Here is an 18,524-nt window from a genome sequence, read left to right as displayed (position 1 = left end):
AAACAAACCTGCAATTGAAGAAGAATGGTTTCTATTTTGATGCTTAAGATTGATAATTTTTAGAGGGTCTTAATAATGGCAACTCCACTTTCCATATCTAACCAATTAATAATGGTATACAAGCTTCAATGAATTCATGGAATTGGTGATTGTATAATCGGTGTTGTCTGTGTTTTCTTCAAGGTCGTCAAATTGCAGCCCACAATTGTCACAATTGTTGCAAATGTATAAGCCTTCGTTTTCCGCCTCATCGTCAGCAACAACAACTTTAGCACCGCCTTCGCCCTCTGCTTCCAACTTTGTCTTCGTCAAAAGTGATTGGCTACCGTCAAATAACTGCTCATCGCTACTTTTGGAAGCCATCGTCGATCTATTCCTTTAAACAAAATAAAAAACCCTAAAATTTAAATACATTTTTCTTTTTAAAAAGCTATGCATTTGTGGACACAATGAGTATAGCTTAAGTTAAGTTTAGGAAAGAAAATTTAAAAAGAAAGAAAAAAGAAGACGTATAAAAACAATTAAATAAAAAAATTAAAATTACTTGCTATAACAAGTTTAATCCGGTTGATGACATTAGTGGTACCCAAACTTCGGTGGTATCATATAACAAGCCGTAATAATGAAATACTTATATAACTCATGATTTTAATAAGGGATAATTACTAATTCCTCTCCTTACAATTAGGTCATAATTAATAGTTTTTCCACGTTTTTTTAAAGTCTATTGTTTTATCCACTGACATTTGATTAAGTTAACAGTTAACTCCTTCTGTTAATTAACTCAGTTAATTGATATGTTGAAAGGTCTAATTGTCAAAAATATAAGGGTCAAATGCAAATTCATACACCAACTTTGACCTAATTTGCAATTACAACATAAACTATTAAATTTGGCAATGTCGGTAACCAACTTTCATTTCTTGGCAAATTGGTACACCGACCAATCATAAAACGACAAATGGCGGTTCATTACAATGTCCACGTTAGTGTTTTTTGAGTTTGGTGTATCGATTTGCCAAAAGTGTAAAGTTGGTTACTGACATTGCCAAGTTTTAAAGTTTATGTTGTAATTGCAAATTAGGTCAAAGTTGGTGTATGAATTTGCATTTAACCCAAAATATAATTCGTTTAAACCTTTAATTTATTTTATTTCAAAAAAATCCATAAGATTAATAAATTTTAACTACTTTATAAATAGAATGACACAAAATACATTGTCTAATTCATTATAAATTATAAATTTAGTTTACAATTCTATGAATTTTGTAAGTTTTTTTGAAAGAAAAATAAGTTTATAGATTATATTAATATTTTAATTCTGACACAGACTTTTTAAGTGACATAAAAAATATTAATTAATTAATTTAATCAAACGTTAGAGGATTAATAATTGATTTTTTAAAAGTTATGAGATTCTAATAATTATAAGACATAATCACTCAAAACTCCTCCACTTTTAAACTTTTATTCAATTGCATCCTGACGTTAAAAAATTCTCTCAAAACTCTCCCACTTTTAAATTCCTTTTCAATTGCACTCCATGTTGAAAAATCCTCTCAAAATCCCTCCATCTTTATATTTTTTTTCAGTTGTACTCCAAATTAGAAATTTTTATGGTTTTGAGTTTAAAAAGTTATTGATATAAATTTAGAAAGAATGCTTTTTTACATTATTAATAATATTAGCGTTTAATTAGAATATAGATTAAAAATGAAAGATTATTTTAAATTTTTTTCCATGCAAAAAGAGGTCAATTTATTACTTTGAGGTACAATTGAAAAGAAATCTAAAGGTGAGGGGGTTTTGAAAGGATTTTTCTATGTTGGGGTATAATTGGAAAAAAAATTAAAAATGGAGAGCTTTTGAGTGATAAAGCATAATTATAATGTGAGGTAAATAGTTTATCCCATTTAATAAATACCCTTGGGTACCATGCACCGCTAATAAAAAGAAAAATAGAATGGCTTAATACATAGTTTGACCTCTGAACTTGTACCCTTTTATCCATCTAACCCCTAAATTTAACGTCTCACTTATCGAACCTCTAAAGTTGTTAAATAATCCGATTTAACCCCTGAACTTGATAAATAAGTAAGTATTGAACCCTTCGTGTCCACCTGTCACTTGAAATGTTCTAGAAGAAATTGTGTACGGAGGGGTTAAATGTTTACGTATTTATCAAGTTTTCGGGGGTCAAATCGGGTTATTTAACAAGTTCAGGGGTTCGATAGGTGAAACGTTAAATTTGGAGGTTAGATGGGTAAAAGGGTACAAGTTCAGGGGTCAAACTATGTATTCAGCCAAAATAGAATCCATGCTACCTAAGAGCAGAAAAATATGCAGACGTCTTCTTAACATCAGCCCACGTACAAACTCTCTCCTGAGCCACATGGCACATACCCACATCCTCCACCACATTCCATATTTCATTGCTTTTTAGGGCTTTAAAGCCGCAAAACCCTCCATTGAACCAACCTCTCGTCCACATTTAGGTTTAAACAAAGAACAGCATTCAATGGGAAAGAAAGAAGATGGAGAGGAGAACCACCACCACCACCAGCACCGCCGCGACAACCACCGCCACCAGCAGCAGCAGCAGCAGGGTGATCCTCCTTTAATGGCGTTGAATCATGTGTCGAGGCTTTGCAGAGATGTTAAAAAGTCTGTAGAATTCTATACTAAAGTTCTGGGCATGGTGGAAACCGAAAGGCCGCAGGCTTTGGATTTTGAGGGAGCTTGGTTGTTTAATTATGGTATTGGGATTCATCTTGTTCAAGCTAAGGATGAAGCTAGGTTACCTGATATTCATCAGAACTTGGACCCTATGGATAATCACATTTCTTTTCAGGTTTCTTTTTTCTGCTCTCTTTTTTGGAGATTACACTATATTTGATATGTTACTTTTTTTGAAGAAAAATTTGATATATGTTGTTAATTCACAAGCTTCTTCGTTATAAATTGGTTGTCGTATTATGCTTTCGGTGATTTCGGCATATGTTTACATAAAGTCCGGCCAATTTATGTCTACGTTGTAGCCGAAATTCAGTATAAATTTTTTAATTTAGGAGAATGGAACATGAGGTATCTCCGGTTTGTGTGACTGATATAGAGATAGAGGAAATTGGAGCACAAAACGCCTGACATTTATGCGTAAATTTGCCGGATTTTATTTAACCTGGAAAAGTCACTAAAAGCATAATACGATAATCAATTTGTTACATGTTAAAATTCGGAGATATGTTACGATTTTTAATTCGGGCATTATACCGTAATCAATTTGTTACGTTTAAAAATTCGGAGATATGGTACGTTTCGTAATTCCGGAATAATACCGGAATCAATTTGTTACATTTCAGAATCAATTACTCCGATATTATGTTTTATCGGTTAATTAAATAATTATGTAATTGCAGTGCCAAGATATGGAGGAAATGGAGAAAAGATTGAAGCAATACAATGTGAAGTACATGAAAAGAACAATGGAAGATGAAGATCAAAATGGAACGAAAATAGACCAATTATTTTTCGACGACCCGGACGGATTCATGATCGAGATTTGCAATTGTGAGAATGTAAAACTTGTTCCTTCTGATGCTTCACTTGCCACAGCTATTAAGCTTCCTACGGATCGCCATAACCCACCTCTTGATACGCAAAATGGCACCACTAATCACTCGGAACCACAAAATAATTAGCATTTGTAAACATAATAGGCAAGACTAAAATCATGGTGGGCTGTTTTAATTTTTGTCAATTGTAGTATATGTTACTTCTTAATGTAATATTAGTAGTAAGGTATTTTTGTTTTAGCATTTAGGAGTTTGTAATTTTTGTTTTTTTAATTTTGTTATGTAATTGAGTAGTGTTTGAGAGTTTTGCTATTTTTGTTTATACAGTTTATAGGTATATCTATTGGAAGTTAATAATGTCTTATGTATATTAATTTCATGTAAACGTTTATATCTACATATATAAAATTTTAAATTTTAAATTTTAAAACTCACATCTATATACTTTTTAAAGTTAACAATGTCTCATGTATATTAATTTCATATAAACGTTTATATCTACATATATAAAAAATTTAAATACAAACAAAATTCAATCAATTATATATAAATTATTAAATGTTAGACATTTTTGAAAGATATTTATTTATAGTAACTAAAGTATTATGTATATGTATATTAATATTAAAATTTACTAAAACTATAACAATAATATTAATAATAATTAAAAATTATTTTAATGAAATGTCATATGATATTAAATGTATATATGATTAGTCTGTAAAATATATTGTTATTGCAATCTACAATTATATTAAAAATTATTTTAGTAAAAATATAAATATAGTAGTATTTAATAGGCTTAACGCTTATTTGAGTTTTTGTACTATCAAACTTTTAACAATTGAATATATGTGCTAAAAAAACATCCTGATTGGGTCCTTTTATTATAAATTTCATTCAAATTAAATCCTTTCGTCCATTTCTATTCATGCAAACACATTGAGTTCATCTCTAACTGAAACCGACGGAAAAATTCACCGCGTTTGCAATTGAATATGGATGTTTTTGTTGTAAAAATAGAGTGTTATTGATAATTGCTTGAGGCGTGATGTCACTGCCCTTAAGAAATATTTCGCAGTATATGCGATATCTCCCAGGATACAACAAGCTCTTCAGTTATATAACTGGAAGCATGAGAAGCAGTATTAAATCTTTGATACGAATCAAGTATCTCCCCTAATCCAGCAAGCCACGATTTGAAGTTTAAAAAATCAAACTTAATTATCAAGTAAATGAATGTAGACATAAAATTGGTTAAGTTAAACAAAACTGAAAATCTTAGTGGAGGAGCAGTAATAAAACGTGGTTAAAATTTAAATAAAACGTTTTAATTAAACTGAAGGTAATAAAGCTTAGTCAAAGTTTGTTACCGGATTTTTAGGCCTCAACAAAAAATTATGTTACACATGCTAAAATAAGGCCTTCTCACATAAGCAATGTTTTAAAACCCGGACCGGCAAGAGAACCGGTGTGGTGAACGGTTCGAGGTTGAACCGGTTCAACCGGTTTTAGAACCGGTCCAACCGGATAGTTAAAAAATAGACGTATAAGATTTTCTGAATTGAGACATATAAGAGAATGTATATCTTTCCAAATTCAAAACTTTTAACTTTTGGGCTTTTCTTCTTGAACTTTAGTCCAGCACAAAATTATTAATTCAGCCGCCTGTTTACACAATATTAGGGCTACATATATTTAGTGTTGTTTAGGTTATCTTGTGACTTTTTTTCTTCATCATTTTCATGGATGCTCAACTAATATAACACAAATACAGACTATACAGAGATCTTATTTTTCGTTAGCTCGCACTAGATATTATATCTGATGGACTTCTTTTTTTACTTCTTTATTTCGTGTGATGTTGGTGGGTGTGAATAATTTTTTTCTATATTTCTACTTTTTTCATCTTTTTCTTTCATGTCTTTTCACTAAAATTTAAGAATAAGCCGTGGTGGAAAACGCTTGTATAAAAGGAGAATTTCATTTTCATCTAATTCTGATCTGAAATCAAAAGCAAACCCATTTTCAACGTTGAGGAGCTATTAAGATTTAACCGGAGAATTTTAAGGTTCAACCGGTTAAACGGGTTACCGGTTATATGCGGGTTTTTCCGATTCAATGCGGTTGAACCGGGAATCCGGGTTTTAGTAGACAATCGGACCGGACTGGCCTCCGGTTTGCGGTTGAACCGGCCGGTCCGGTCCGGGTTTTAAAACACTGCACATAAGGTTATAATTATTATTTAATAAATAATAAATAATAATAAAACCGGATAGCAAAAAGATTAGTCAAGTCTCGGACAAGCTCACTTGACTTTCATCCCGAACCCCAACCCACAAGCCTACTCCGGAGAGGGGGGGGGGGGGGGGGGGGGGGGGGGGGCGTGCGAGCCCATTGCTTCCCCCTCAACACACTTATGAGCCTATATTGTATAAACCCTTATAAACTCATTATTGAAGCTTTACATTTTCCATGTGGGATTTATGTTGTTTTGAAATAACACAAAAGGACAAATTAAGAATAGGACAAATTAAAAAACAATTTTTTCACAACAGTTTTAAGAGACCCATTGTTTAAAATATAATAATTTATATATAATTGAAAAATGAAATCATGTTTCAAGCACCATTATTATGCTTCTATAGATGTGCATATTCATGGCATGCAGACTCATTGGAGCCTTCGAACTTATAAGCCTCTGGACACAAAATGGGAAATCTATTACGATTTTAAATTCTACCAGTTTGATTTTGAATTGTGATATACATTCACATATACAAAATCCACTTTACTTAGCTATATAGTATCATGTTATGTTATTATATTTGGTTATAAATAAAAAAAAGATGGATCAAATTAAGAAAATTTAATATAGATTATATTTTTGAATAGAATAATTTGTTTTTCCTTACAAATAACAAAAACATACTTGAGAAACTTAGCCTTTTCACTATTGAGCAAGAAAATGGAGAGAAAAGTACTTGCCATCCTGAAATTTGCTTACACTCTGCAAATAAAAATCTCTTTTGCAACTGTTTAGTGACAAGCAGAATACCAATAAGTCTATAAACAATTCATACAAGTTTTTTTCATCATTATATCAGAATTACAAAATTAAGAAAGAAAATAGAAAGGACTACTGGAACAAAAATTAATTTAAGAAAACATGTTTGATCCTTGTAAAAAGAACAAACAATACCTGTTGAAAAGTGTTTTTTTAAGTGTATCCAGTCTAATGTCACTTATTATTAAACTCGAGGATAATTAACATCACTTACTTGGTCCAACAATCTCGCCTTAAACAACAATCTCATGTCGGAAATCAAACTCCGGCCCTATTAAATCAAACGCTTACAACTAGACCAAAAGCTATAGAATTATTTTGATTTGGTTCAACGTAACCTCTGCCACGGGACAATTGATGTCACTGATCAACAATACCAAATTCTAGTATAGTTGAATGATAAAATCAAATTAAAAAGAAGATAATCTCGCTTTCTAAAGTGGTTGCTGCAATGCCGGCAATAAAAAAAAAGGTTCTGAAACATCGAACAACAACTCTAGCTCACTAAAAACAACTCTAGCTCACTAAAAGATCACTCAGTCCCTGATTTACATGAGAAGTAAGCTCATCCAGACAATAAAAAGACAGCAAAATTTGATCTACCGCTGAAACACCAAAAGAAGCTCTAGTTTTACACATTTATTGCAACTGCTCTCCGGTTTTTGTAAACTGCAAATAGAGGGTCTTTTAACTTGAATTATGATCATTCTTCCAACTTCTTTTAACTGCAGATAACATAATCCCCAAAGATGTTAACAACTCAACACACATTGCATAATTTGCAGCACATAGAAAGCACGAGTTCAATGGACTGGATATCTATCGTGTACTCGATTTGGATACTTAATTGTACTACCAAACCCGAGACCGAATTTAAACCTTTATATTTAGCGAAAAATTCGTTCAGGCCCTAAAAAGCCAGAACTTAGTCTGCATATATTAAATTCAGACCTGGATCGAATTTGGACTTGCATATAAAAAATGAGACCCGATTAGACTCAACCCAAACCTGCCCCATGATAAGTATTTCAGTTCAATGAATCGACAGCAAAAACATTTCAATATATTCTGTAGGAAGGAAGACAAACAAAAAAAAACCACTCCTATCAGCATGTTAAAAATTTAAAGAATTGTAGACAAACAAATACTAGGACAAAAAGAGAGTATAATGGTTGGAATGAAGAAATATGGGAAGGGAGAATTGACATAACTATAACAAGTACTAAACTTCTATTGCTGAATAAGACCAAATTTTGGAGGGTGAGAAAACATTAGAAATACTCTATTCTCCCATTCTCTAATAGGCTAAAATTATAGAGAATTTGTTTTTAAGCTATGGTTTCAGGTCAAAAAAATATAATCGCCTGATAATCAAAGCCCTGGCGACTGTTTTTTCTACTAAAAAGGGAACCTGCTCACTTAACTAACGAAAACCACTCTTTGCTCTTCTCTGTTGACTATAATCATATCAGACTCCAGAATTACCACCTTTCAGCGTAACACCACCATTGATAAGATGTATACAGGTTAAAGGCACAATACTCTTTATCTAGGTTGCATTAGAACATATAAGTCCATACGGAATGAAGCATCATGTATTCCATGTATTCGACTGCCGACAGTTCAATGTCTACTCTGTTTTTGGTCCATCAAAATCTAAGTTCATGATGATCTTGCATATATTCCCAATTTCACTACTATCTTATTGGAGTACTTCAAGTTGTAATCCAACACAAACAATGAGATCACACCAACACAAAATCTAAAATGTGAGCAGTTTTGTTATGAAAAAAGATTAATTGAGAATTGAAAGAATTCAAATGACGTATAGCATCATGTATACATTATAAAATTTCTACAAACAGTATCGTTTAATTACCTAAAGAATATACTAGATAAACTAAACTAAGATCATAATATCTAACCATCATATTGAATTTTGAAAAAGAAAGAAAACAAATGTACCAGGAGACAGGTGACACGGCGAAAATAAAGACATTGACTGTGTTGTTTAATGCTAGCAAATTAATTTTAGCTTCAGAAACATGAACATCATCCACTGATTTTTAATGAAAGAGTTCACCAGTAAGAAACAAACAAACAGCACATACGCTTTCTATATCCTCATTCGTTGATTACAGATAACAGAAATAGAAATGGCACAATCCGAACAAAAGCTACGCAATATTGAACATAACAACAAATGAAAAAAAGAAGTCCTGAAGACCCAATTGACTTCCATAAATTCTTACCAAATTCCTAGTTGAATGAACTTCCTAAGTACTAATTAACCTAGAATAAGAACAATCAGAAACAGATTCATCACTACAAAAAAATTCATCATGCAATCAAAGGGATTTAATATAACCAACATAAAAACAGAAAACTAAACAAATATAAACAACAAATCAAACAATCTCAAGCTATACATCACCTCATCTAATCTTCTCCTTGCCGGAGCTACGCCTGGCCGCCTCCATAACCTTCTCCAAATACCCCTCAATAGGAGGAGTCAAAGTAGCCATAAACCTATTCGCCGGAAACGGACTCAAATCCGGAACCAAAGCCGCCTCCCTCAACTTATCCGGCAAAGCATCAATAGCCTCCTTCTTCAACCTCAAAAGACCCGACTCCGCCGCTTGTCTAGCCCTATGTTTCCTCATCAAAACCCTACTATACTCCTTAGCCAGCCTCTTCCCATCCTCCTCAGTCAACTCATAACTCGGAATTTTCTCAGCATCAACCAACCCAAGTGAGATATAATCCAATCCAGCAGTACCCATTAAGAGCGGCTCATCGGGTACGCCCATAGTTTGTCGCCCGCCCGCTTTCATGATCGCCTTCTCTCGCTGTCTCTCCTTGCTTTCCAACCCTAATTTTGCGCGCTCCGCTTCGCGGGCGCGTTCCTTCGGCTTGAGGAAGCGGACCGGAGTCGGGGCGTTGAGGCATTGGTCGTATAAGATGTTTTTTTGGTTGGATTGTTGGGATTTTGAAGCTGGGTCTGGTGGTGAAGATGAACCGCCTTTTTTAATTGTGATTTTTGATCTTTTCTTTGGCTGGACGTCTTTTGATTTGCCTTTTGCGGTTCGACTCACTGAGCAACGCTGGTTTAATTGGGAGGTTAATGATTGAAGAAGGGTTTTGTTTGTTGTTCTTGAGATATTATACATTTTGTGGATCTGTGTTTTGTTTGTGAGGAAGACAGCGGAAGTTTGGCGATGGGAGTGACGAGACGAGTCGAAACATGAAGGATAGGGTTTAAGCCATGACTTTAAAGTGGCCTTTTAAAGCCCATGTACACTACTTATCCAGGGCTAACTAAAAGGGATTAATACAAATTTTTTGTACTATTATTATCATCTTAATAATTTATTTAGTTTCGAGAAGATCTTAACAATTAAATTGGTGTTTTTTGGCTAAGAATAATATTTAAATTAAGTTGGATCTTACATGGCGATGCAATCAAACAGTCTGAGGAAGGATGAGAGTTAGAGTGGCCATTTAAAGCCCCTCTTACAAGTATAAACAACATAATCCCGAATTTAAAGGACTACCTTCACAACTCAACACCAGAATCAACAGACGCTAAGATTGCATTCTTCAGAAACACCCAAGAACAGGCAACATGCCTTAACTACCCGCAGATGAAATCCGGACAATAGGGGCCATCAAAACCCTCAAAACAGGCGACGTGCCTCCACCTCCAGAAATACACAAAACACGCGACATGCCTCCGCTATATAGAGATGGAAATCTCGATAGTAGGAGGAATCAAATTCCTTCAATAACAGAAAATAGTGGGACAAAAGACTTCCTCGACTAAACAGCAGGGGGTAGAAGAACTCCTCATCTAGAAAACTGGGGACGTAAGGTCCCCACCATTTAGAAGTACATAGAACAGGTGCTACGCCACCACCACCCTGAGATGGATATCCGGACAGCAGGGGGCATCAAAGTCCTTGCAACGAGCATCAGGCCTCTATTTATAGAATAATTCCTACAAAATCAGAACGGGCTTTCGGCCACCTACAGAATCAGAACAGATGCCAGCCTCACCTCAGAATCAAGACAAGCTCTACTCACAACAACTAGAACCCGGGGGCATCAGGTGTCCACCAACTAGAAAGCAGGGGCATCGGGCCTCTACCAGCCAGAAACCAAGGGGCATCATATCTCCACCAACCAGAAGCCAAAAATTGAGAGACAGAAGTCCCCTACAACTCAATACTGGAATAAAAAAATACAGCTACACACGTTGGGAAAGCTAAAATAGACATAACAAAAAAGAAAAACTATGCTATAAAAACAGGACACTTAGGATACCAGAGGTATGAAATATTGTGCCAACATATACAGTCACGACAAATGCAAATGCTTAAATGTAGCAAACATACAAAAGCCTAATCATCAGAGTCTGAATCCTGCTCTAATGTCTCTAAATCTCTGTAGCAGCTCCCACAGATCGTGTCACCAGCATAGCGCCCAGTCTGCGCACCACTAGAAGACAAGTCAAAGTTTCCATGACCTCCACGTCAAAGTTTCCATGACCTCCACGGACGCTAAGTCCTCGGCTACCACCGGCTCTTAGCCCACGACCGCCGGCACGAAAACCGCCTCCGCCACCAGGGAACCCAGGGGGGATGTCACTGTCAGTAAGACCCAGCTCGGCCAGACGTAACCGCTCCTCAAGATCGTCGATGCATAACTACGGAATAAGCCAAAGAGCAGTCAAAGCTATAAAATTGCATACATGCGTACATATAGGATAGAACATATTGCAATTTTGTTTCACCCTCATTTGTGAAGAGACAACACACAAGCGATCACGCCAGTAGTAGGCAGCGTCATCCAGCTGGACCACCGCAAACACCGGTACCTGAAAACTAGAAGAGGACGCTCAGTCCAAGAGTGAAAACAATTACTCAAAACAAAAAACACAGTAAGACACTCACGTGAGTACAGTCGTCGTTCGTAAAGGAATGTGTCATGTAGCACAGAGGGACATAATCCTTCAAAGGCCCGCGCACGTCACCATAGCGAGAAGATCTCTCCGGTATCTGCCTAAAAAACCCAGAGACCATGTCAGCAGCGCCAGCTCGCCCACCAGTATGGACTCGACTAGGAGACCTGGGAATGTCTACCCTAGCACGAACGACATGAGTCCCACGTCTAGATCCTCCCTGAGAGAACACTAGAAAGAAAACTCAAGTAGTTATAGAAATCTAGAAAAAGAAAACTAGAAAAGTAACACATACCTGTGGCCCTACGGCCGCCCGCTGAACCTGAATGACGGTCACTCCATCCAGAGGCAGCCTCCCTAAAAGACGATATCTCGCGAAGCCGTCAAAATAACTCAACTGAGGGACAAATACCAGATCTATAGCCATATAACTCCTCAGGTCCGGTCGAAAAGCGGGCGATACCACATCTCTACCGCGTAGAATCGATAGAGGAGGTCCAATAGGGACCATACGTGCATATGGGCCACCTCACCAATGGAGAACACGCTCCCCAGAAACTAGGACCAATAACTCGGGCCATGCATTAGATAACGCATGCCCGACCTATCCACAGCTCCTTGTACCCACTGAGGCCAACGAGCTCTAGGTGGAATGTTCCAAGTTGTGTCCACGTGCAATCAGTAATACGAGTCAGTATCATAGTTTAGATACAGAAATAATTCAAGAACAGAGTCCAGTACTCATATCTATCCATGCCACCTCGCTCAACGACTCTATTCTCAGCTCCCTAACTCTGCGTCAAAGTATGAAAGAAGTTCTAAAATCTCAACAGTGAGAATTCCAACTTCGGAAGGGTGCCAAAATAGTCAAGATGCCCATCAGGATGGCCCAGTTCTGAAACAAAAAAAACAAATAAGATGGAGAAAGTAAAAATTGGTTTAATAAAAGAACTCGCATGTATAACGGGCCACATCCCATAAAGACGAGATCCCTCACTAACCATTCGGTCCATGCTAGTGTACATATAGGCTAGAGCAGCGGACCCCTAATCGTAAGACCCATCCTGATTTAAGTCCTCCAAGGCCGGCAGCACACAAAGAGGCAGAGTTGCACCTGAGCTACATAACAATATGGACCCCAATAGATAGAAGATGAAAGCACGGGCAATCAGATCGACCTCGTTACTAGTCTTGGGAATGCACTCTCGGTAATGCTCGTACAACTCACTATGTCGGAGACTACGACTCTTCATCTCCGGCATAAAACCTAACATCTCCAAAATATATGCGTCTCTCTGATCATAGGACGCCAAACCACTATCAAAAGGCACGGGCAGACCCTCAAAAGTCATTCCCGTGATCAGCGAGAAGTCTGAAGGAGTCACTGTCAACTCCCCAACCGGCGAGTGAAAAGTATGGGCGGTATCCATCCACCACCGCACCCAGGGAAACATTGTCACATACTCTCTTCACAGTAAATAGACCGCTAGCAAAACATCGAAAGCATGCAGTATCCATCCGAGAACGGATAGCAGGGCGCAAAGAATCGTACCATATGCGCGCGTCAACAAAGTTCGTAGAAGTACGGAACGGATCCCTCCCTTGAAAACACAAAAGGATCAAAACCAGAGTCAAAATCATCAGAAATCAAACAGGAAAAAGCCAGAAAGAGCCCAGAGAACGCGTGCCAGAAGATCATTGGCGCCACCATTATGGCGCTAGTGTCACTGGCGGCGGCGCCAGTTTATTCTGGCGATTTTTAACAAATAGCAGAAGTCATGCTAGTCTGCATTGATTACATGCATAAAGCCTAAATTGGGAGTTTAAGTTCGATTGATTTCATGAGAAACAGATCCATGGCGGATCTGTTCTTGGCGATCCACCATGGATCTCTTCATAAAGAACAGATCAGAGAAGATGATCGGATTTTGGCGGCATGCTTCGGCGGTTGGGTTGCGGCGGGCGGGCGGGTTGACCGAGTGGTTTGGATTAGATTGAGTTGGGTTGGATTGGCGGCACCATTATGGCGCCAATGTCAGTGGCGGTGCCGCTAGTTTATTTTGACAGTTTCTAGCAAATAGCAAAAGTATGACTGGTTTGCATTGATTACATGCACAAAACCTAAGACGGAAGTCTAAGTTTTATTAATTTCACGAGGAACAGATCCATGGCAGATCTGTTCTTCAAGAACATATCAGAAAAGATGACCGGATTCTGGCGGCATGCAACGGCAGTCGGGCGGCGGCGAGCGGGCAGGCTGACCGGGTGGTTTGGTTAGATTGAGTTGGGTTCATTTTTTTAATTCAATTTAAAGATATTTTGGATGTTTAATTTTTTTAAGATATTTTGATGGCGTGGCAGCTGACATGGCGCCGCCAATTTCTTTTGTTAAAATGTCAGTTGACCAAAAAAGACGGCGCCTGAGGTATTTTCATCCTCAGAAGATTTAGCAAGCGCTGCCATAAAGATCAGGGATTTAGTGATCGGAGATTCAAAAGTCAGGGTCCGTCGATGATTATTAATCACACCTGTAGGATGGTTACTATTGTAATGAGCATTTGAAATGAATTGATTGAACTATACAACAAATAAAAAGTTTTATCACAAAATGAAATTAAAATTGTTGTTTTCACATCAACATTGGTGAAAGAGTTTCAAAGTAGATATTCTTATAAATTATATCAAATATACACTTTTATATGTATATTAAATTATTTACATTTTTATGTTTTCTCCATTCAGATAACACTTATTTGTCTTCATCAAAATCGATTAAAATCTACTTCAACCACGAAATTTCTCAACTTAAAGAGTTTGAAAAAAGGTCGCCATCAATGTTTAAATTTTAATATGAACATTATTTTAGAAGAATTTTATTATTTATATTAACATTTTTAGACAATTAGATTTATTGACGACACCTATGAGATTAAGAAGTTGAATATGCCTAACCAGTCTACCAATAGTGGAAAAATATCTTCCATGACCTAAAATATAGAGATATTGAACGACTCTCAATTAGCGGTGGAGACGGTAAAATACTTACGATCACTATTTTACTTATTCCATTTGAAAATAAGATTACATTTAATGGTACTTAACTTTTACTTCCTTTTACACGATACTACAAAAGATTCGATATTTCTATGATTATGCAACTATTTACGGGTTGATTGAAAAAAATGGATGGTATTATGTTTCATACAATCAGTGCAAAAGAAAATTAACAATGGAAGAGTCATCTTTCAAATGTAAGGAATATGATAAACAAATTGAATAATAGTGAATAGGTAAATCAATTTGAACATTCATATTAATAAAGTTTTTCTGCTTATTAGATGATATACAGTCAACCCTCTTATAGTTAATATTCTATAAATTAATAATTCTAATAATTAATAGAAAATTGAGAGAACCAACTTCGTTCCACGTCGGATAATTAATAATTCTATTATCTAATAATTAATAAAATTTAAAATATAATTATACATGAATATTAATTATTAGAGAGATTTTTTTAACGAAATATATAACAATTGATGATTTATTTGAGGTAATACTAACCTTAATTCATAAAGTGAAAGTTAAAATACCATCAAAATATGACTTTCTTATTTTTTTGAGAAATTTTAAAAGAAGTTATTAGATAAACAAATTAAAGTAAGTAAAGTATTTCTAATATAAAAATATTAAAAATTATTTTATTTTATGAATACAACTTCTTAATAATTATTTTTTGGTTTGATATCAATTGATATTTTTTAAATTGAATATAAAATTCTTTCTTTTAAATTGAGTGATTATAAAGTGTATTTAATTAGTTTTTTTAATAATATAATATTAATATTAGGTCTATTGATGTAGATGCTTTAAAATATCTTTTATAAATTTCTTTATACAAATTCAATAAATTAATAATTCTAATAATTAATAAATTTTTGATCCACCATGTGTATTAATTATCAGAGGGTCGACTGTACATTCTAATACTTTCTTGTCGGTATAAGTTAGAGATTCAAGTGAAAGATTGTTTTGCAGATAAAAACTTTGTTTTGCTTAATCAGGTTGCGGAAAAAAAAATACTTGATGTATCAGCTCTCACCCTTCAAGATAAAATGGAAAAATTAAACTCCAACATGAATTAGGAATTATAGCTAATCTCATTGCATGTTCTTTTCTTTGGACTTTTATTAATTTCTTTTATATAGAAAATCTCCAAAAAAGAAGATGAATTAAGAGGTTAAAAAAAAGAAACAAAAGATGATAAGAACGAGAATTATCCAACACCCATTCAAAATTTAATTGAAAAATGCTTTTACTTACATATTAAAATTAATGCGTTCAATCGCCGTTTTAAGATTGATAGTTTCACTGTTAACAAAATTATGGACGAGTCGCTATATAAAAAGTTTTTGAAGTCACATGTAAGTTGATTTTCAATAATAATATTAATTATTTTTAATATGTATTTTTATAATTTAAAATAATATTTACAAAGTGTACTTTAATTTTATAGAAAAGCAATATCGAGGAAAAAAAATTAAAAGGTGAAGATGTTAAAGATAATGATGCAATGTCCATCACTCAAGGAACAAATCCTCCGATGTCTCAGAAAAATGAAGAAAGTGGAAACAATTCGATAATGTCGGAAATTATAAGTCCATCAAAATTTCTTCAAATCAAATGTTCCATTACGAAAATGATAAGTACATCAATTTTTTTTAAATTGATATATTAAGTTTTATAGAAACACGATATCTACCATTAGACTAATAATAATATCATTTTTATAAGCGTTTAATAGTTACTGTTATTTTATTTGATTTAGGGAAATGGACGATGGCGATGATGATGATGTAGGGTCAAGTCAAGATGTTGATTCAACCTGTAAACCTTTTAAATTTAGAAGATTTTTAATTTTTTTAGTTGAGGAGTAATTTACTTTGTGTTTTGAATTGAACAATTGGTGGGTTTTCTAGTTTCATTTGCATATTTTCTTATAAACTATTTAAAAGTACTATTTCCCTTCAGATTAACTCTTTGCTTATTAAATACGATGTCAATTGCAAATGTGCAACAATTGTATCCAACTTATCAGTAAAAGATATTGAAAATTACAAAATATTTATCATATTTCCATACATTTAAAATTGACTATTACATTTTAAATATGTCTTTATACTATATTTTATGAAACTTAACCTCTTTAATTTTTTAATTTTCATTAAAAAAAATCAATAACCATTTTGGTTTTTAATATATATCCTCTTTTTAAAAAATAACTATTACAATGATAAAATCTCAAAAAAAAAACTAAATGTTAATTGAAAATTTTAAATTTTAAAATAAAAATAATAATAAAAATTTAATAGTTTATTTAACAATTATAATGATCTAAGTAATTGTAATAACCCGTAAGTTTAAGTGTAATAGTGCGCTTTGTGTCCTATGAGGAGGGAACAGAGTTGCAAAATAAAGAATAATTGATAGTAAAAGAATGAATATTATTAAAGTCGGATGTTTATGTTTATCGAGTCCTATGGAGGAAATTGGGTATTGGCATTTATTAAAATAAAAAGTGATGAGAATAAAAAAAATAATATTTATTAAGCAAGATTTATGACTCGAAATGGAAATTTAAGTGTTACGTTCGAGATTAATTTATAAGAGACTAATGGATATTATTTTATAGAGTATCAGAATACTATTATTCAAATGGTTTAGAAAAATACATGAGAATTTGAGTTTAAGTGTTTAATTGATTGTTTTGATTAAAAGAAAAGCTAAAAAGATAATTTGCATCATTGAAAGAAGTGAAGAACTAAAGCGGCATATTAACCACACTATAAGAAGCATTTGATATGAAATGGAATTCACATTCCAAAAACCAAAACTTCACCATTTTTTTAAGGTTTAGTGCAAAGGCTAGGGTTTGCTCGTTTCAAGTCTGATTCGAGCGATTCTTGCGCCGTTGTTTCAAGAATTCGATCCTCTATCGTACTAGAGCTATGAATCAAGGTAAGGATCACATTTGTGGGTTGCGTTTTGGATGTTTATGGGCTGTTTTAGTAAAAGTTAGGTTTGATTGGATTGTAATCACCATAACCTAGACATTTTGATGTCGTTATGTCGCTTGAATGTTGTTTTGAGTTGGGTATAGATCATGTATCAAATTTGGAGCATTTTTAGCCAAAATCATGACGGAATAGCCCGGGAAACAGTCCCGTGGCTGTGTAAAACACACATCTAAAGGACTGTGCGGGCTCACAGCAATGCAGATACGTCGGCAGTTGGACGTTTTAAGTGCGTTTGAATAGTACACTCGATTCTTGATTAAACTGACATCAAAAGGTAAGTGTGGACTATTGATTTGGTAAAAAAAGATCTAATGATGTGTTAGACTATAGATTTGTTAAGTAAAAAATAAGTCAAACGAGTTAAAGTTATGTCGAGTGAATAAAGGTTTACATTCCAAGATTTATGAAAACATAAAGGGGAAAAAGATTAATAAAAGATGGCATGATATTAGTTTTAAACCTAGGGCTATCACCAGAACTAGCGTCTATTGATTAGATGTATTCTGACATTGTATCACAAAAGAAGATCCGAAGAATTACCGAGTCGACAAGATTGCTTATTGAAGAGATCGATCGACGAACTATCAAATCGATGAATGGGAGTAGCTAAGGGAATCGAACGACGTTTAGAATTTACGTGATATGGATAGCAGTCATTGTGAGTTACACTTTACTTTTGTGTAATATTACTTAAAGCTATTTGATATATTATAAGTACTATTCTCGAATGCATCGCATATTGTATGATTCTATTATATCGTTGATTATTAATAAGTATGAAAAACCAGTGTACGATCTGAGGGAACGAGCTACCTATTGGACATTAATAAGACTGTGTGATCACCAGT

At 34.4% G+C, this 18,524-nt stretch overlaps 2 protein-coding genes and 1 non-coding gene across 3 annotated transcripts; 1 reads left to right on the top strand and 2 right to left on the bottom strand.

Moving 5' to 3' along the window:
* Positions 1–2,354: 2,354 nt before the first annotated feature.
* On the top strand, positions 2,355–3,862 carry LOC126660651 (glyoxylase I 4). The gene is made up of 2 exons (XM_050354232.2): positions 2,355–2,851; positions 3,417–3,862. Exons 1-2 carry the CDS (start codon positions 2,519–2,521, stop codon positions 3,696–3,698), a joined length of 615 nt encoding a protein of 204 aa, XP_050210189.1. The 5' UTR covers positions 2,355–2,518; the 3' UTR covers positions 3,699–3,862.
* Positions 3,863–6,803: 2,941 nt separating this feature from the next.
* LOC126660650 (uncharacterized) lies at positions 6,804–9,910 on the bottom strand. The gene is made up of 2 exons (XM_050354230.2): positions 9,074–9,910; positions 6,804–7,364 (listed from the first exon to the last, which is right to left on the bottom strand). The coding sequence occupies exon 1, from the start codon at positions 9,807–9,809 to the stop codon at positions 9,075–9,077; it is 735 nt and encodes a 244-aa protein (XP_050210187.1). The 5' UTR covers positions 9,810–9,910; the 3' UTR covers positions 6,804–7,364; position 9,074.
* LOC126662394 (small nucleolar RNA snoR137) lies at positions 8,597–8,736 on the bottom strand. The gene has a single exon (XR_007635771.1). It is a non-coding gene; the product is annotated as a small nucleolar RNA snoR137 (small nucleolar RNA).
* Positions 9,911–18,524: the final 8,614 nt, after the last annotated feature.

Source organism: Mercurialis annua, linkage group LG8 (genome assembly GCF_937616625.2).
Source record: "Mercurialis annua linkage group LG8, ddMerAnnu1.2, whole genome shotgun sequence".
NCBI lineage: Eukaryota > Viridiplantae > Streptophyta > Magnoliopsida > Malpighiales > Euphorbiaceae > Mercurialis > Mercurialis annua.
This window is presented reverse-complemented; position numbering and strand designations above follow the sequence as displayed.

Bases quoted from the DNA above. Each gene is read 5' to 3' on its own strand.
- LOC126660650 (XM_050354230.2), bottom strand. From the start codon at position 9,809: ATGTATAATATCTCAAGAACAACAAACAAAACCCTTCTTCAATCATTA.
- LOC126660651 (XM_050354232.2), top strand. From the start codon at position 2,519: ATGGGAAAGAAAGAAGATGGAGAGGAGAACCACCACCACCACCAGCAC. The intron at 2,852-3,416 runs GTTTCTTTTTTC...ATGTAATTGCAG, and splicing joins ATAATCACATTTCTTTTCAG to TGCCAAGATATGGAGGAAAT.